Source organism: Bos mutus, chromosome 20, assembly GCF_027580195.1.
Source record: "Bos mutus isolate GX-2022 chromosome 20, NWIPB_WYAK_1.1, whole genome shotgun sequence".
Taxonomy (NCBI): Eukaryota; Metazoa; Chordata; class Mammalia; order Artiodactyla; family Bovidae; genus Bos; species Bos mutus.
In genome coordinates, this window is record NC_091636.1 from 26,798,497 (window position 1) to 26,819,224 (window position 20,728).

The 20,728-nt window shown below is 44.6% G+C and overlaps 1 protein-coding gene across 1 annotated transcript in view; it reads left to right on the forward strand.

Moving 5' to 3' along the window:
- The first annotated feature begins 4,815 nt into the window (after positions 1-4,815).
- Positions 4,816-20,728, forward strand: part of PIK3R1 (phosphoinositide-3-kinase regulatory subunit 1) — a 95,330-nt gene continuing 79,417 nt past the window's right edge. The window contains exons 1-2 of the mRNA XM_070357545.1: positions 4,816-4,970; positions 15,719-16,430. Of these exons, the coding sequence (XP_070213646.1) occupies positions 16,097-16,430 (334 nt within the window). The 5' untranslated portion in view covers positions 4,816-4,970; positions 15,719-16,096. The remainder of the gene's footprint in view (positions 4,971-15,718; positions 16,431-20,728) is intronic.

Sequence of the window (20,728 nt, forward strand, 5' to 3'; positions counted from 1 at the left end):
GTTCAATTTTTAAGTGTAGATCTGTGATCCATTTTCAGTCAATACCCCATATTCAGTGGGGTACTAACATCAAGGGTCATTTTTGCTTGCATGTAGCTTTCCAGTTGCTCCAGGCCTGGTGATGTTTCAGCACCACTCACTGACTAGTAGCATTAATGGTCCAGTTGCTCTGTCCTCAAATCTGGTTCTGACTTAGACATTCAGAGGTTCTGTCTGAACAACCTTTGCATTCTATTGCTTTAACAGTAACACATATTAAGAATTTCCAGTTGTTTCATTTAAGCTTCCAGACCTTTCTCCATTACTGAGTGTCCACAGTGTACCAGGAAGTCTATTATTTGCTGGAGTTATACAAAAATACAAGTGGTTCTTGGCATTAAAGAAAATAGCTACAAAAATCTCATTTGCATGTTTCATATTTTATCAACTCAAGTTAGATTATCGTATTAATTTTTTTTTAAATCCAGCTTCTTATTACAGGGGATTTTGAGAGCAGATACAGAATAGAATTAACTGAAAACTATTACTAAGGTGGCTCATTTACTTCCATTGCATACTGGTTGATTTATTTAGTTTCCTTCCTAAAGTGTGAGGACTAAAGAGCTGAAAGAGACAAGAAATGCCCAGACCACAGATTATGACCAAAGAACTCTGAGTACAGGTGATGATGATCTGACATGTTCACTGAGGGTACAGTCAGGAAATTGCCTCTCCTTCTGATCCTTCAACATGGTTATCAGCATGTACAAGCTCAGAAACAGTAGAATGAGAATTCTCAATCTGTTGGCCTTCTGAATTCTCCCTTTGCTAGGAAGTACTATTTCAGCCAATAATTTTTTTATGCTCCTTGTAATATGTGTTTAACCTGGGTAGCTCACAAAGAGTGGAAAATTTTAAGCTAAATAATACAAAGATTGATTTTTCTCCCATTTTAGTTATCAGGGCAGGAGATAGGGAAAATAAAAATATTGGGCAAAATGTCAGAGTATTTTGCCCCAAGGTTGCTAGCACTGGTATCTTACCCATTACCAATTCTCAGCCATTGAATTCCTGCAAATGTTTGGTGTTGTAGGGAACAGAAGATTCAAAATACATGAGCCTTGAGATTAACAGTTTGACCTCAAGTTCATTATCTTCTTGGGTGTTCTTTCTTTTCTTATTCTTTTTTTAGGCCCACTTAATTTTATGTCATAGATCATCATAAAACTATAAACTGGTGGTCATAACTCTTATGTGGCCTAAACCCAGGGTTCAAAAAATGTTGAATGAATTGCCAGCATTTAATAATTGGGAAATCGCCCATTAAAAAAAAAAAAAAATCTGGATTTCCAACTTCTCTCTGAAAGGCCTGGCAAATCTGGGCTCACATTCCTGCATGGCCACAGTCAGCTAAACTCTAGTACCAGCTGCTTCTTTTAAGACCAGCCATTTAGGCTCCAGTCTCTCCCCAGTTGGCTTTCCTGTGGCACCTTTCCCACCTGGGTCCTTTAAGACAGTGGTTCTTGAACCTGGCTTCAAATACTGGAATCATATGAAGAACTTTAAAAGCTACTGATGACTCTGTTCCAACCCCCAAAGATTTTGATATAATCTGTTGTGTAATCCAGGCATTGGGATTTTTATAAGCTCCCCAGGCAATTCCAAAATTGAGGACTGGTCTAAAAGCATCTCAGAGTTTAACTTGCATACAAAACACCTGGGGACCTCGTTAAAATGCAGATTGTGATTCAGCAGGTCTGGGATTCTGCAGATCTAGCAAGCTCCTACATAGTGCCCATGCTGCGGGCTTTAAGACAAAGGCTTGAAGGCATTTGTTCTTGTTTAATTTTGATTTTGACCCTGAATGACAGACTTAGGTTTCATGTCTAATAGAAGTTTATTTTTTTGTTTGAAGTTGTTTATTTATTTATTTCTGGCTCTTCTGGGTCTTTGCTGCTGCACGTGAGCTTTCTCTAGTTCAGCGAGTGGGGGCTACTCTCTAGCTGTGGTGCACGTGCTTCTCATTGCACTGGCTTCTCTTGTTGCTGAGTACAAGCTCAGTCGTTGTGAGGCCCAGGCTTACATGTGCAATCTTCCTGCACCAGGGATTGAATCAGCGCCCCCTGTTTCGGCAGGAAGACTCAACCACTGAACCACCAGGGAAGTCCTAACAGAAGCTTATTCTAGCACTCCTGTCATTGAAGTAGCTGGAATGATGGTAACAAACGAGAATATCCTACTGGTCCTCTTTGAGGAGGGTACTTCTCAGCTTGCTGTGGCCTCTGAAAGCCTTTCAGTGTTGGGGGTCCTTGAGCCCTGTAGGTCTGCCTTCTGAGCCACCTTCGCTCTCACCAACCATAATATCGTGTCACCACACGATAAATCCTCTCTCCCTTTGAGAACTGTACCTCCTTTGACGTTTTGAGCTCTTTGATGGTGGCACTGCTGCCAGCCACCAGTTCGGCTGTTATTGATTGAAAGGTAGTGTTTGCGCATTTATTTGAGCATTTTATTGCAGTGGTTTCCGTGTGTGTTTCCAGATGCCTTAGGCCTGGAGCAATGGTTCTCACACCCTAGCATGCCACTTGGAAGGCATATTAAAACAGATTCACAGGCTCTACCCCCAGTATGTCTATTTCTCTGAGAGGGAATTTGTATTTCCAACAAATTCCCAAGAGGTAATGCCATGGCAGGTCCAAAGACCTAGAGATGCTCTTGGTCTCACCACATGACTTCTTATAACAGTTACATTTTGGGAGTCCAGATAAGATTAGATTAAAGCAAAGGTTATTTTTTAAAAATCTGAATATTGCTGTTCTGGTGACTTTCGCTTTTATTATTCAAGTTAGTAGAAAATGAATAAATATTTGAATATTAGTGAAATGGTGAAGAGATCAATTTAATAGAGATGAAACAAAGACTAAAATTATTCAATTTATGGAAAGAGAGACGTATTGTCCTTCCATGCAACACTCTATGGACTTATGCTTTGTGTTCAAATATGATAGAAAAAATACATATATACTGGAAATAAGTGGCTGAAGTCTAGAAAAAGAAGCTTGATCAAGGATTTCATGCTATTTTTAGTTTAGGGAGAATAGAACACCACTAGAGCAGTATATAAGTGTCTTTCCAGGAACTCATTATGTAGGAAAGGAGACAGCTGGTAAGGTTTCTTCCGGCCCATGCCTAACAGAAACACAGCAAATGTCATAGCAGTTATATCTCAGTTTATTGGATTGGATAAAATTATTCTGTCACAGGGTGAGGCCCCTCCTTTCGTTTATAAAGCTCAATGTATGAGGTCCTTTATTTCACAGGATGCATGGGAATGATGTAGCTTGGTAAACTTCATATTTACTTTTAGATGAAGTGGATTCTTACACCAGTAGGTAGCTGTCTGCTTTTGTATCTCCACCTCAAGAAATACGTTGGAATAACAAAAATGCCAGGCCTGAAAACCCTAAAGTAGAACTAAGCTGTCCATCAGAATGTGAGTCACCTTTAGGGATGACTGTATTTCCCAAGGACAGTCAAATTTCAGGATATTCTTCCTCTACTTCCATTGTCCATTAAAAATAAAGAAAAGAAAAAAACAACGGAATTAAAAAAATACCTGAAAAAAAAAAAAAACCCACCAAATTCAAAGTTTGACAAAAGTAAGTTATTGGTTTAAAAAAAAAAAAAAAGTAATATTCTTGCAAGGAAATTGGGAACAGGGCTTTAGGGCAAGTCGACTGGGCGGGTGCAGGTCTCGAAACCGCAGAAAGAGGAATCTGGGAAGAGGTTTTTAAAAGGCGGACTATTACATGTTTTTATGGGCGAAAGAGGAACAGAGCGGGTGGTGGCATCCCATCATATCGTCAGAGGAAGGTTTGTATCAACAGCAGATTTTTCTTGAGCAACTAAAATAATGAGGACTAGCTGAAAAATGTGCATTAGAAAATTAAGAAATTTAAGGAATTCACAGTTCACGTGAGCTTTCTCCCACCGACCCCACGAGCAACTGCGGTCTGCCTGAGCGACCTACATTTGCTCCGTCATCTCAGGACTGGGAGGGATCAGTCAGCGTGCGCCCTCCTCATAAAACTCTGCCCTTCTGGCGGGCCCGCCTGGCTCCCGGGGGCGGCAGTGCCAGCCAGGGTCCTGGAGTTCCAGGCAGGCTGCGGACGCCCGTCCCTCCGGTTCACCCTTTCACCCCTCCTTCACCCCGAGGCGCCACGCGGGGTGGCGCGGTTTTTCCGCCCACCCCCGCGGCCGCACTGGCCAAGCCGAGAACTGCAGGGCCTCCGGCTTTGGCGAGCCTGGAATCCGAGTCCTCCCAGCCTCAACCCAACCCCTGCGCTGGGACGCTGGGGGCTCGAAAGAGGCTGGGGTGTGTTTCAAGACACCGCGATTAGAGACGCAGCTTCTAAGTCTGAACTCGTCCTCGGTCTCTCGCAGACCTGCCGCCTCCGGTCTCGAAGACGCCCGGCAGCCGGCTCAGCCCTAGGCGGGAAGCAACCTGGCCGGGCTGGCGGGCGAAAACCCAGAGCACTCGACCGGGTAGCCCAGGGCATCCCCGCGGCTGGGGGCGGAAGGCGAACCGGGCCGCAGGAAGAGTCGGCAGGAACCGAGCTCCGCCCAGCTGGCCGCCGGGCTCGCAGGCCGCGCGGTGAATGGCAGCGGCGGAGGGCGCGGTGCCAGCGGAGAGGGGCGGAGCCGCGGGCGCTGGTTGGCGAGGGCTCGGGGGCGGGGCTCGCGGGGCGGGGCCGGAGGCGGGGCCGCTGCCCGGCGCTGGAGCTGCGGGCGCACGGAAAGGAGTCGCGAGCAGCTGGAGCGGAGTTGGAGGAAGCGGCGGCCACGGCTGGCAGCGGGTTGGAGACGGCGAGCTCGGGTCGGGAACGGCTGGCGGGTCTGAGCTGGGTCAGGGGCTCATCGGAGCCGTGCGCGCCAGAGGCTGCCGGTGCAGCCTGGGCCCAGCAGAGGAAGGAAGCCGGCCGGCGGGGGAGGTAGGCGGCGGCAGCGGGTCCGGGTGTGTGCTCGGGAGGGGGAGGCGGTGCGTGCGCGCGCGGCCACCGCCGCTCTCTTCCTGTCACCAGCAGCCGCTTCTCCTTCTGCAGAACCGAGCCGGAGGAAGCGAGCCGGCCCCCGTCCTCCCTGCCGCTGGCATCTGCCGCCCTCCGGGCAGCCGCGGGTTCCCTTCGCGGCCAGCGTCCCCGCGTGCTCCGGGTTCCCTCGCGGCTCCCGTTTCCCTGGTCCTCTTCCGAGCGGGGTGTGCGCGCCGCCGGGAGCATTCGTCCCCGGAGTTGCAGGCGAACTCGGGCTTCCGCCACCTATCCGTCACCGTACACTTTCCTGAGGGTTCCCCCAGTCGCCCGGCTGCAGTTTTCCGGAGCCCTTCAGCGGAGAAGAGGTCCCTGACCGCCGGCTTCGCGTAGCGGGCTGGATCTCTGCTTTCCCCCGCGCTCTCCGGCTGCAGCCGGGTCGCTGCCCGGGCACTTCCCCGGGGCGGGCGGGGGTCCCAGGAGCTCGCCCGCGGCCCCCGCCCTTCGAAGTTTGCCTCCCTCCTCTTCCGGGGTGGGGGAAGTGTGCCTCGGGGCGGCCGATCGCCGGGGCCCTAACTCGGCGTGTGGTGCCGGCCGGGCCTGTGGCAGGTTGTTGGAGGCAGATTTAATGGGGTCTTCGGATAGCCCGGAAATCTAGCTTTTTGTAACGTGGGGCTAGACTGGAGGGACCGGCCCCGCAATATGGAGCCGGCTAGAGGGAGCGAGAGAGCGTGCAAGCCCGAGCTGAAAGATCGTGCGGAATTGTCTGGAATCCACAGCTCTCACGCTCACTTCCCAAGGGCAGAAACTGCCCGGCAGATCACAAGACAAAGAGAACAGGAAAGCTCAGGCCAACCGCTCGAGTGCAGAAATGTACTTTGGTAACCAGATTCGATCGTGTAATGAAAGGGTGTGAGCGGAATGGCTGTTACATGTTGAATGCAGAATGTGTGTGAACTGGATTTGGGGAAATTCTGCTTCTCTGGACGTAGTTTAATATCAGAAAGCTCTCACGTTTACCGTTAATCTCTGGTGTAGCTGCAGCACTGCTGGTACATAAGTGTGAGTTTACTGGGTTGGGGGGTTTTATGACTTTCGAAGCGATAGGGGTTTTTCCGGCCTTTTTTTTACCCCTCTCCAGTTCTTTCCTCTTTGTCAGTCTGTGCGAAGTACGAATGGATAAAACAGTTCCGGGTTTTGAACGCAGCATTAGATTGTCATTTCAGTGTGATGGGGCTGAAGTTTTTAGTTGTTAGGCGGGACATTCACAATATAAGTTACCCAGGCATTATGTGAAGTGGGGTTTTTTTTTGCCCCCCCACCTTTTTTTTCCTCATTGGCTTGTGTTGCGTTTTGGCAACTTTAAAGGTGGTTAGGTGTTAGTTAGAAAAGGTCAGAATAGGTAGGTATCAGCTAGAAAAGGCCAGAGTAGGAAGACAGGTTTATCAGTCATCATCAGGAATTTGGTGACTTCTGCACAGAAGGCCACAAACATTGAAATCGTTGAAACACACAAATCATTGAAAGAGAGGGAAAAAAATCACTCCTAGCCATAATTTCTTGATAGAGTACACTGTCTTGAAATAGTTTTTTAAAAGCAGTAGATGATAGTTTTCTAAGGAACAAGAGTTACTTAAGCTTTGGGAAGCAAGTGTTTTGGTCATTCCAGAGAAAATACCCAGAGTGATTTTTTTTTTTTTTTTTTTTTTTTTTGAGGGATCCCTCTTCAATTTGGAAAGATATGTTTGGTTGAGGATCAGGTTTAAACTGGAAAGGCCTGTGGAGGAGGGTCTCTGCCTTGCAGAAATGCTAGGTTATGTCAACTACTGGCCTCTTTAGCTTTTATATGCCAATTGCAACTAGAGAGTTGTACTTTTTTTCCATAGAAGTATATAAATTTTTGTGATTGGAAGAAAGTTTTGTATATCTGATACTGGCTTGTAAAGTGTGTTAGGATGTAGCTTTTTAACTTTCATCTTGATCTGGGACCTGTTCTTGTCAGTTGCATAATAGATATTTGCATTGTACACATTACTATCTGCTGTTTTATCTGCTTTTGTAAAATGATGATATCGCTGTGTCTTTTCACCTCTGATGCTGAGGGCTGACGTGAAAAAAGCATTTCATTTTTGATTAATGGAAATTGATTAATGGTATTGTCTTTCTCTACCTGTGTCTTTAAATTGATTAAGAACGGTAAAGCCCTGAAGTATTAAGTTGATTTGGGAAACAGAAGTGGTACAGTAAGTCATAGGTGATATGTATGTTGCTTATTGACAGTGGTGGTGGTAGTGCAAATTTATCTGCTGGAAATGTCAAGTGCACCTTGGTTGGTTATAGAGGGTTTTGTATTTTCATGCAAGCCTGCTCCACTTATTCAAATTTTGTGTTGTTTAAAGTTTTGCTCATATCTTTAAGTAAAATTTCATGAATGCCTGGTAATTCTTAGGCTACTATGTTGGTCAAAATCTTTCTTTCTTAGGTATTTTAAGGGATTATTCTAAAAAGACATCTAATCTGAAAGATTGTCCACTTGCTCATTAAAACAGGAACAATTCTAGTTGAGCTCGCATTGTGTTTGCATTTTGTCATATGCAAAATCAATTTTCGTGAATAAAGAGATGGTCAATGAGCAGATTTAAAAAAAAGATTTCGTGGTCAGGTAGAATATTGAAAGCTAAGATCATGTTTGCATTTGGTGTTTTGCTTTTAATTCTCCCACAACTGAGGCATACACAATGCAGAAGAAAAGGGGAAGTGCCTTTTTTTAGTATATTATACATTTAGATGGGCTCCGCACAGCTCTTCTGTATTTTGGAGGACGCAGGAATTTGCCAGTGAAGGCAAGAGAATAGAGTGTCCTAGTGAAGCCCTCAGAAGCCCTTACTTATCAATGGAAGGAAGGGGTTATCACCTTAGAAAGCAAGGCATAATATCAATTATATGACGGCTTTTAATAAAAAACTTAGCCTGTAATTCATTTTTGAAATATTCATCCTATCCCTTTTTCTACCCGCCCCTCTGTATCCTGGTCTCCTCTACCTACACCCTAATGTGATTACCTGCCATGATTCTACCAACGCTTTTATTGGAATTACTTGCTTAAGAAAGTGGCAATTAAAGGCCATTTCACATACATGATGCCAAAGCAGCTGAAAACAGACTGTAATTACTGCTAACCATGTCTGTTTGGGTGATGTTAGGGTTTTTGTGTATATTTGAAAGGATAGAGTGAGTGTAATATACCTTTTGCTTAAAAAAAAAATCCTAGTATAAAAACATCTTGGAGATTTTATATCCTCCCAGCATTGTTTTCCTTGAAGTATATCTATACATACATGCTCCCCACCCCCACTGCCCCCCACCCCCTGCACCTGTAGTCAAAATGGTGTTCATGTTAATAATCACCCCAAAGAGTATTGCAGTCATAGGAGTCTGGCAGAAGGGAGGAGAGAGTGAAGAAAGGGAGGTGCCAGGCTGTACCCCTCTCCCTCACTGGACTTCAGTGGTTCAGCCCTGGACTCAGCCTTAGGAGCTAGGGCTGCAATAGGAGCAGCCACTGCTTTCAGTCCTTGGAGAATGGTGTGAGTGGGATCACCTGTTTTCCTTTGAAGGCAGCTAGGAAGCAGCCACCACAGCTTCCTGGAGAGTTTTGTCCCCTAACTCCACCCCCTGCCTCTTACCACCCTCTCACACAGCCCTGGCCCCTCCCAGGTCTCCTCAGCCCTGACCTCTATAGAGCCACCCTCTGCCCCAGGACTAGATGGACAAAGTCCACAAGCAACCCTTATCTGTCTATCTATTTACTCTGAAAAGGAGTTAAAGAAACAGAGTTTTATTTTGGCTAGCTTCAGGAATCTTTCTGTACAGTTTGCAGAGTTTAGAAGCAGTGCCAAAGAAAAATTCTTGGCAAATGTTTCCAGTTTTAAATAGGAATTGTATAAGTGGCAATCAATGCTAATAATAATGATGGGATATACAGTACTGCTGCTACAGCTGTGATTTCCTGGCTGTCTGACCTGAGGCACATTATTTAACTTCTCTGTGCTGATTCTCCTCTCTGTAAAATGGAGATGATAAACTGTACCCAGAATGCAAGGATTAAATGAGTTGATATATACAAAACTAGAAGGACAGTGCCTGGCCCCTAGTAAGCACTGTGTCGGTATTATATTAAGCTCCGATTATCAAGACCAGAACTCAGCCTCTGTATAAATAATTTCCTTTCATCTTCATAATAAACAGTGGCACAGAGAGGTTTAAGAGGCTTGGTCAGGTTGGAAAATCTAGGCCCCAATGGGGACAAGCATCTTTGAGTGTGAAGTCCAGTGCTTATACTCGCCTGCTTGCTGAGAATTTTCCACAGTAACATCCTATTTTTGCAAGAGGAGAGACGCTAGAGTGTCTTCTTCCGCCCTGCCATTCCAGGGCGGCTTCCTCTCAGGGCTTCCTTGCCCCGGGGTGATGCAGAGAACTGGAATGGTCCACCCCAGGGCCTTTTCTGGGTTATAGGATGTGTTTCTCAGGCTCTGGAAGCCACAGCCTCCCTGTGATGACCACTGAGCCTGAGAAATGCGTCCAGCTGGGGCTGTGTTTCTGCCTCGGGCAGTGCTGGCGCCATCCCATCGCTCTGCTTTCTGGAGAGCCCCATGTTCTTGTTGTTTGACCAAGGCTTGTCCTGTCCCCACATACCCAGCCCCCGGAGGGCCTGCAGGCAGGAGGCATGGCTCAGATGCCCAGCTCCCCCAGAGCATGGCAGCCTGGTACTCATTCTGGTTGGTTTGAAAAATGAATGGGGATACTTGAGGACGCTGGTTTGGGGCTTCATCCCAGCCCCTCATTTTATTTTAATTGAGATGAAATTCTCACCCCATAAAACTTTACCCTGAGCCCAGCACTTTAGGTTGAAATTCATTATGTTTAATAGGAAAATTTGATTTTCATGATTTCCAGGACACCATATTTAAAAGGGGAAAAGATTTTTAGATGATGATTAGATGATGAATTGTGTTTTCTGTTTTTTAAAAAAGCGATGTGAGTTTAGGTAGGGAGCTTGCCCTACTGAAGATGAAAGGATGAATTGTAGGGCTGGGGCCCAGGCATTGATCCGTAGCTTTGCAGCCGGATTGAAGGTCTGTCTTGTGCTGAGAACCAGGGCCAAACAGCTGATTTCATGGCAAGGTAGAATCACACGATCAGGATATATTCTTGGTTTATTTTAAGTGATTTGAAAATATTCTTTATTCCTGCCTCCCCACCAAGATTGCTAAACCTCTGTCCTTTGTAAATGGGAATGAGTAAGTCAACAAAGTCAGAGGACTTTTCAAAGAGTTGTGTTTGGTTCTTTGCCCAAATGCCTGCGGGTTAGAGGGTTAAATTGAAAATTTACTTTCAAGCAGTTGGACATGGAGAAGTCATGGATAGCTTCTTGTGGGGCGTCAGAAACAACTTTATTCTGAGGAACAGAATGATAATTGGTCAGTATTTTAGCAGAGAGAAAATCTGCCTTCATTGCAGGCAGTCTGTAAAAGGCTTGAAAGATAGGAGCAACATAATTCCCGTTAAGGAACTTTCGAACTGTTTCATATGATGTTCTAATAAGAGGAAGTTAATTTGTTATTTGTTCCTAGGTTTTCTTTATAGCTTTTGTTACAGTAACTCAGGCTATGCACTGGCTTAGAGCCTATGTCATAAAACTGCCTCAGGTATTTGAAAACATTAATTACTAATGGTGGATACTGTTGTTTAGTTGTTAAGTCGTGTCTGACTCTTTTTGCGACCCCGTGGACTGTAGCCTGTCAGGCTTCTCTGTCCATGGAATTTACCAGGCAAGAATACTGGAGTCAGTTGCCCTTTCCTTCTCTAGGGGATCTTCCCAACTCAGGGATCGAACCTGCATCTCCTGCATTGCAGATGGATTCTTTACCATCTGAGCTGCAAGGGAAGCCCCGTGGTGGATATTATCTGCATATAAAAACCTAAACTATGGAAATAATTCCATTGGAACTGAGTGGAAATAGTTCAATGGACAGGTGCATGTAGCCAAAGGGTTAGAGGTACAAGCTGGTGAATCTGGGGAACGTATAGTTTGGGCTCCACACTGACCGCAGGCGAGTAACCTAGGCACTACCAGTGTCCGAGGTTGCAGAGATTGCTGCTGTGCTGGGGCAAACCTGAAGGTGAGAGAAAGAGAACTTGCCAGTCCTCTAGACATGGTCTCCCCAGTGCCTGTGAATGATGATTTACATCTCTCTCCCCCACCACCCAGCAGGGACTGAGTTGTCAGAAGTTGTGCAGTGAAGAGGACTGGGGTAGCAGCAAGAGGCATTTAGGTGACAGAAGCTGAAGCTTGTAGAGCAGAAATGGACAGGATTCCAGAAGAGGGAAGCCTTCTAGAAGTTAGATGCCCAGTATTTGATTCACCCCATTATGGACTTGTTTGGCAAGGATGCATCTCAGTGAAGTCTCTTTGGAAGAAAATCTGCATGGTCCAGGATGCTGAGTCTTGGACTTGAGGGCACTCCTGCTGAGTTAGAAAGGCTTCTCTTTGTGCAGGTGTTTTTTTGTGAAAGAGCCACAGATACTGCCAGTAAGGCCACTATCACAGAGAGTAAAAAGCAGACCATCAGGATGAGTTTGAGAGGTCTGAGTATGCAGGCAAGGAATCTACATGGGTGACCTTATTGACGTATCTGGCCATCCATGGGCATCCAGGGAAACTGAGTTTGAGCAGCAGGTTTTAGAATGTTAAAAGTGATGACTCTGAAGCCAGACTGCCTGGATCTGAACTCTAGTTTTACCTGTCACTTGCTGAGCGTTGTCATGGCCAAGATATCACAGCCAAGACACAAACTCTGCACCTCATTTCTTCTTGCGTAAAGTGAGAATGTTGGTAGTACCCACCTCATAGTCACTGACCCGTGTCAATACATATATAGCTCCCAATAAATATTTGATGGTGATGGTTGAATGGGTTAATACATCTATCTATAGCTCCCAGTATTAGATGATGACCATGATGACTATGACATCATTAAAATGGGCGTGGCCATCAGGAGAAAGTGTAAGGTGTGCAGCAGAGAAGCCACGTGCTTCCTCCCTCTAGCCAAGGCCTCTCTGTGCCTCTCCATAGGATGCCTTTCACCTGCCCCCCAGATGGCTAGGCAGCTCTCCCTCTTAACTGCTCTCCACTCACTTAATTGCCACTGAATCATGGCTGACCTTGGATTGTTTTGATTGGTCTTTCTGGCCTTGATGGTGGAGTCCCAGAAGATAAGAGTAGTGTGTGTTACTTGCAGCCCTAGAGTCATAGAAGATCTGGGGATGTTTTTTTTTTTTCCCCCCCGATGGAGGGCCCAGAATTCTGCACAAGATTCTTACACACAAAGTAAGGTGGTTCTTACAAATGGTGAGGAAGGGGAGCTTTGTAGAGACAAGTCTCTGGCATCTAAGGCGAGGATTGTTATTGCTGCTCTAGAGTCTAGCAGTTGCTAGAGTCTTAGGGTTCCTCAGGGTTCTTTATCTCTTTGCAGGGATTTAGCTTCAGGCTGGTGTTAACATAGTTTTTAGGTTTATAAAACCTTGAGCAGACCTAGGGCTTTTCGTACTACAGTGTCCCTGGTGCAGGACATGCATAGCTGCAGAGAGATGTCATGAGCAGGGCTTGGCGATTTGCTGAGACTTTTTAGAGGGGAGAGGAGGAATTGCAGGGGACAGGGAAGAAGGGAGAGAGGGATCATTATACTGCTCATTCTGTTAAGAATCTCACCGAACTGGCCTTCTGGGTTGTTGAAACAGGAAGCCATAGGCAGCATCTGGCGGAAAGATCTACCCAGCCTACTAGTTGAGGATTTTCCTCCCCCCCTCCCCCCCAAAAGATATAAACTGCCAGGAAAAGCTAACAAAAATTTCAAGGCAAATTTGAAGGAATTAAATTATTCTTAGGCATATTGCCTGGTTTCCAGGCATTTAGGGATATGTAAATTTCCATGTTCTTTAGAGTTCTGTGTCTCATTTGTAACAGAGTACATTAGTACTAAAAATGGGATTTGCTAGTTCTACATTTTCGTGTGAATTTATGCAGTGAATATTTAATTTGATTCTGGATCTGGCAAAAGGAGAGGCTGTCTTCAAACATAACATAGTTTATTTTTCTCATATGCTCTGCTGGCTGCTTTAATTTTTTTTTCCTCTGCCGACTGAAATGCAAAGTAGAATACTACCCCAAATTAATATTCTTACTACACAAAGATCTCTAGTGTTTGTTTTTGCTTCTTTTAATATGTAACTCTCCTAAGAGCGTTATTGTATTACAGCTAAGAGGCTTTAGCCATGTAAAGTTGAATGCTTTACACTTCTGAATGCCAGTATAACAATTAATCTGTGATTAGGTTTTGCTTCTTAAGATGCCTGCACCGCAGAGTGCCTATAATGTTAAACTTCTAAGGGGTTCCACTCTTGAAAACTTACAAAAGCTCTCTTTGACATAGCACACCGACATTGTGAGGCTATTGTTTTTATTGCTTTATTGTTCAGCCAGCTTAACTGAAACCTTGAGTTTGCTTTTCCTCTTTATGACCAAGATAACCTGGAGAAATGAACATGGGGCGCATAGTGCGTCCAAGTGCGCGCTGTTCTCTGTTGTTCTAGCGGCAATCCAAGCTTCTTACCGCCTCTCTTAAGAGAGTCTCTTGACTCTCCAAGCCCTCTGCCTCCACTAGTTAAAAAAAGAAGAACCTTGCATTTCCTCCTCCACTGAACTGTCTTCATAGAGTGATCTGCAGCAGCTATCTGCTTTCTCTTTATTCCTTAACTCCTTAAAGGCGTGCCGCAAAGTCCATGGGGTCGCAGAGTTGGACACGATTTAGCAACCGAACAACAACAGATCCTCTATACCATTAGACTCGAGTGGCTTGCTCTGCTTTTCTACTGTGCGTCCACGATGGACGCAGCCCTGGGGTGACCTAGCCCTGCCTATTTTACACTCCCAGAGGCCTCTGCAGGATTTCGTCTTAGAGATCACCCTTTTCTACCTGAACCCTCTTACCCCGTATTTCCAGGGCATGGCATTGTCTTCAGACCTTGACTTTCCCATTTCAGCAGCATTCAGTGAGCCTCAATGTTTTGTCCTTGGATTTTTTTTTTTTTTTTTGACTTTTAATTTCTTTTTTTCCCCTGAGTTCCTTTATTCCATTGAGTTTGCCCATGTCTTATTTGCAGCTGATAACCAAACTTCAGGTGTGTTCCCTGTCCTGAATCACAGACCAGGTTTTCAGCTACTCACACGTGGGTTTGGATGCTCAGCATCACTGCTAGCCCACCAAGGCCTCCTGGCTTCCCTTTACCTGACACTGGTATCTACGGTCTTCTCATGAACTCAGGGTCACGCACCCTTTTTGCTCTCTTTCTCTGTTTAAAAAAAAAAAAATCATTTTTATTGCTTTTTAATATCAAACAGTAATAACCTTTGGGATAAAGGAGAAAGTGGGAAGGAGAGAGCATTTTTCCTTTTTATTTTGTACTTTTCTGTACAGTTTATACTTTCTACTTTGCTTTTTTTTGCTTGGAAGGCACCAGCAAAATGACCTAAGTTCTGGTATTATATACTGAATTTTTGTGTCTTTTTTATTTCTTTGCATTACCACATAGTAACATGTTGCTAAACAGACACACAAGTAAATATTTCTCGATTATCTGATGTCATGTATAAATGAGTTCTAAAATAGTGGATGGAGTAGCTGATCTCTAGGCCCCAGTAGTCGGACAGCGCCTTGAACCTTCACTCAGCTCTCGAGGCTGGGAAGAGCCCTTCCTCTTGGCTTCTCTGCGGTCCTGTTCCTCATCTTGCTGTGGTCTCTCTGTCTCCCACACTGGGATGCAGTATCCTAGGCCCGTGTGCTTCTCTCTCTCCATCCATTTTTCAGCACTGCCGTGCCCCCCCACCCCGCCACACCTCTTTGTCCCTTTTCAGTTCCCGCCTTTCCACGCCTTCTCCTGCCACTTTGGTTCATGCCCTCATGCCCACTTGCCCAGATGGCTGCAAAACACCTTGCCTGGCTCTCCTCTTCTGTCTCTATGACAGCCCCTCTCATGCATCAGGATTAGATAGAAATTCTTCACATGTAACCCTGGTCCTGCCCGTCCCCTTTCTCCAAGCCTTTTTCTGGCTCATTGCAGATAGCATTACTCATGAACCCGCCACGAGCATGTGTGGTGTCATACAACCCCTGCTTATCTTTCTAACTCGGATCTGACGCCTCCTCTTTGGCTTCACACATACTGGACTGCCTGTTCTGGCTCTTCCCAGAATGTGACACATGCCTCCTCAGAGCTTCACCTAAGTTCATGCCGCATGTTCTTTCTGTCTTCAGATGCCTGCAGTGAGATGTGGGCTCTCCCCTGCTGGAACTCCCTAGCGTTCAGTCTCTGCTCTCTTAGGACATGTACCTCATGTCACGCTTCCTTGTGTCCCTTCTTGTCTCAGAGATGTTGCCACGTGCCAGCACCCCTCTCAGCCTGCCGAGCATTCTTAGAAAGCAGGGACTGCCTGCCTCCCTCATCTTTGTTGTGTATACCGCGTGAAGCCCAAGTACGCCGGCCCATGTCCGTCTGCCAGATTGGTTAAGTACTTGTTGAATGGCAGTCCAAGTCCAGACTCATGCAGATGGCCCAAGTGTGCTGCTCATTCATAAGTCTTGCTTTCCCTTTGCTAGGTGCAGCTCGCATGTGGCGTGCCACAGTCAATGACAGATGGGCAGTGTGACAAGAGTGTCAGAAAGGATCGGGCCTCGCCGGGGGACTCAGCCTGGAGTCGGCTTGTCGACGAGTCGCTGAAGAGGAAGCTGGTGGGGGGACCGTGGCCACAGAGGAGGAGAGCCTTGACTTCAGTCACACCCTTCATGGAGGACAGATGGACGGCCGGATGGCCAATCACCTCTCCTCCTAAACCTTTGGAGATTGATGCTTTGTCTCCTGCTGGAGGTGTATCAGGAGCCTTCGCACACACTCTGAATTCACTTCCCGGAGAAACGTCAGGGTAGACTGCAGTGTGCAGCCAGCCTCAGCCGTCGCATGGTCTCAGGTCTGCAGCCATGAGTGCCGAGGGGTACCAGTACCGGGCGCTGTACGACTATAAGAAGGAGCGGGAAGAAGACATTGACTTGCACCTGGGGGACATATTGACTGTGAACAAAGGGTCCTTGGTCGCTCTTGGATTCAGTGATGGACAGGAAGCCAAGCCTGAAGAAATTGGCTGGTTAAATGGCTATAATGAGACGACAGGGGAGAGGGGAGACTTTCCGGGAACTTACGTAGAATATATTGGAAGGAAAAAGATCTCGCCTCCCACACCAAAGCCCCGGCCACCTCGACCCCTTCCTGTTGCCCCAGGTCCTTCAAAAACTGAAGCAGACAGTGAGCAACAAGGTCAGTATTGATGAGTGATTGTTTCATGACTCCTTTTTTTTTTTTTTTAAAGGAAAAGTCTCAGATTGGTTGGGCTGGGCTAAAATGCTCTGGGCAGAAATTGTTTTAGCAGCTTTACTTGAATTTACATGCGGTGCATAAAAGTTGATTAGTTATTACATGGCTAGAAATTTGTGTTCGTGGGGTGGAGAGTTGTTATAAAAATAGGACATGATATATGAGAACGTGTTTAGTGAATGTCTCTGAACATGATTATTAGAGTCACCGTGGAATCAAACACCTATTGCATTCTTATTCGTGTAATTGGTAATGTATATCCAAATAATCATTAGGGGAAAGTAGAGGGTAAGGTTAACTTAAGTATATTTCTTCATGGAAAATGGAGAGAGTAATAAAATGACCACAGAACTCGGCAGAGAGGAAACCAGTGTTTTTATAACCTGATGTCTGCCTCTTGGTTTCTTCTCCAGGAGTACTGGCTGAAGCCCAAACTCAATCCTGTAGTTAGTATAAATGCATAGGGAACCTCTTGCTGCCCGGGTCATGTCGTCTGTTCATGAGAAAAAAAGAAGCCACTGAATGTTTTTCTCAAATGGAAACCACCTTGATCCAAACCCACTCGTGTTTTTTTTTTTTTTCTTCATATATATGTAATTTCATTTATTGATTTTTGGCTGTACTGGGTCTTCATTTTCTCTAGTTGTGGCCAAAGAGGACTACTCCCTAGTTGCAGTGCTTGGGCTTCTCGTTGTGGTAGCTTCTCATGTTGCAGAGCACGGGCTTTAGGGCACTTGGGCTTTAATAATTGTGGTTCCCCAGGCTCTAGAATGCGGCCTCGCTAGTTGAGGCACATGGACTTAGTTGCTCCGAGGCGTGTGGGATCTTCCCAAATCAGGGACCGAACCCATGTCTCCTGCATTGGCAGCCGGGTTCTTTACAACTGAGCCACCAGGGAAACCCCGAAACCCACTCATTGTTGATGGGAGATGGTCTCCACTTCAGCTCTGAGCACAGCTGTTCCTTAAGGTGTTTCACAGGGACAAGCCTTTTGCTGTTTTGCTGTTAACAGCCTTGTCAAGTCATTTTTTCACTAGTAAATCTCAAGCGTTATTCCCCCTGTATAATCTTTTGCCCACAGACAGAGAAAGGTATGGAAAGATGTGTTTCTAATGGGTGGACTCAACTGCAGTGGTTATTGTCAAGTAAAACTGACTCTGTATTTCTGGATAAGCTCCTGGTACTTTTGTGTCTTCTTTAACATTGACTTATTCTAGTGTAAATGAATGAAGTACCAAGAGTGAAGAAGCAGAATGCAAGGCTAAATAGAATTGGGAATATTTTATAAAAGTCAAGGAACTCACTAAAGATTCTTGAAGAGAAGAGCTTTTCTCTTCCATCCCAACCCAACAGGGATACTTGTTTTATAAACATTATACCATTTGTTAGAAGTAATGCCCAAATGATACATTTAACTTGACAGTTCAAAACAATAGTTCAGAACTGATTTCCTTTAGGATTAATTGGTTTGATCTCCTTGCAGTCCAAGGGACTCTCAAGAGTCTTCTCCAACACAGTTCAGAAGCATCAATTCTTTGGCCCTCAGCTTTCTTTATAGTCCAACTCTCACCATCCATACATCTCTACTGGAAAAACCATAGCTTTGAATAGCCAGACCTTTGTTGGCAAAGTAATGTCTCTACTTTTTAATATGTTGTCTAGGTTTAATATGTATGTCTGGGTCACAGTTTTTCTTCCAAGGAACAAGCATCTTTTAATTTCATGGCTGCAGTCACCATCTGCAGTGCTTTTGGAGCCCAAGAAAATAATGTTGGTCACTGTTTCCATTGTTTCCCCCATCTATTTGCCATGAAGTGATGGGATTGGATGCCATAATCTTAATTTTTTGAATGTTGAGTTTTAAGCCAGCCTTTTCACTTTCCTCTTTCACTTTCATCAAGAGGCTCTTTAGTTCCTCTTCACTTTCTGCTATAAGGATGGTGTCATCTGCATATCTGAGGTTACTGATATTTTTCCTGGCAGTCTTGATTCCAGCTTGTGCTTCATCCAGCCCGGCATTTCTCATGATGTACTGTGCATATAAGTTAAAGAAACAGGGTGACAATATACAGCTTTTTTTTTTTTTTTTTTCTAACACTTTTAGTTTCCTATCTTTTTTTAAAATATCAATTTATTTATTTTAATTGAAGGCTAATTACAATATTGTATTAGTTTTGCCATACATTGACATGAATCTGCCACAGGTATACATGTGTTCCCTATCCTGAACCTCCCTCCCATCTCCCTCCACATCCCCTCCCTCTGGGTCATCCCAGTGCACTAGCCCCGAGCATCCTGTATTATGCATCGAACCTGGACTGGCGGTCTGTTTCACATACGATAAATATACATGTTTCAATGCCATTCTCCCAAATCATCCTACCCTTGCCCTCTCCCACACAGTCCAAAAGACTGTTCTATACATCTGTGTCTCTTTGCTGTCTCACATACAGGGTTATCGTTACCATCTTCCTGAATTCCATATATATGCGTTATTATATTGTATTGGTGTTTTTCTTTCTGGCTTACTTCACTCTGTATAATAGGCTCCAGTTTCATCCACCTCATTAGAACTGATTCAAATGTATTCTTTTTAATGGCTGAGTAATACTCCATTGTGTATATGTACCACAGCTTTCTTATCCATTTGTCTGCTGATGGACATCTAGGTTGCTTCCATGTCCTGGCTATTATAAACAGTGCTGCGATGAACATTGGGGTACACGTGTCTCTTTCAGTTCTGGTTTCCTCAGTGTGTATGCCCAGCAGTGGGATTGCAGGGTCCTATGGCAGTTCTATTTCCAATTTTTTAAGGAATCTCCACACTGTTCTCCATAGTGGCTGTACTAGTTTGCATTCCCACCAACAGTGTAAGAGGGTTCCCTTTTCTCCACACCCTCTCCAGCATTTATTGCTTGTAGACTTTTGGATCGCAGCCATTCTGACTGGCATGAAGTGGTACCTCATTGTGGTTTTGATTTGCATTTCTCTGATAATGAGTGATGTTGAGCTTCTTTTCATGTGTTTGTTAGCCATCTGTATGTCTTCCTTGGGTAAATGTCTGTTTAGTTCTTTGGCCCATTTTTTGATTGGGTCGTTTATTTTTCTGGAATTGAGCTGCAGGTGTTGCTTATATATTTTTGAGATTAATTCTTTGTTAGTTTCTTTGTTTGCTATTATTTTCTCCCATTCTGAAGGCTGTCTTTTCACCTTGCTTATAGTTTCCTTTGTTGTGCAGAAGCTTTTAAGTTTAATTAGGTCCCATTTGTTTATTTTTGCTTTTATTTCCAATATTCTGGGAGGTGGGTCATAGAAGATCCTGCTGTGATTTATGTCGGAGAGTGTTTTGCCTATGTTCTCCTCTAGGAGTTTTATAGTTTCTGGTCTTAGGTTTAGATCTTTAATCCATTTTGAGTTTATTTTTGTGTATGGTGTTAGAAAGTGTTCTAGTTTCATTCTTTTGCAAGTGGTTGACCAGTTTCCCAGCACCACTTGTTAAAGAGATTGTCTTTTCTCCATTGCATATTCTTGCCTCCTTTGTCAAAGATAAGGTGTCCATATGTGCGTGGATTTATCTCTGGGCTTTCTATTTTGTTCCATTGATCTATATTTCTGTGTTTGTGCCAGTACCATACTGTCTTCATGACTGTGGCTTTGTAGTAGAGCCTGAAGTCAGGCAGGTTGATTCCTCCAGTTCCATTCTTCTTTCTCAAGATTGCTTTGGCTATTCCAGGCTTTTTGTATTTCCATACAAATTGTGAAATTATTTGTTCTAGCTCTGTGAAAAATACCATTGGTAGCTTGATAGGGATTGCATTGAATCTATAGATTGCTTTGGGTAGTATACTCATTTTCACTATATTGATTCTTCCGATCCATGAACACGGTATATTTCTCCATCTATTTGTGTCCTCTTTGATTTCTTTCACCAGTGTTTTATAGTTTTCTATATATAGGTCTTTTGTTTCTTTAGGTAGATATATTCCTAAGTATTGTATTCTCTTCATTGGAATTGTTTCCTTAATTTCTCTATTTTCTCATTGTTAGTATATAGGAATGCAAGGGATTTCTGTGTGTTGATTTTATATGCTGCAACTTTACTATATTCATTGATTAGCTCTAGTAATTTTCTGGTGGAGTCTTTAGGGTTTTCTATGTAGAGGATAATGTCATCTGCAAATAGTGAGAGTTTTACTACTTCTTTTCCAACCTGGATTCCTTTTATTTCTTTTTCTGCTCTG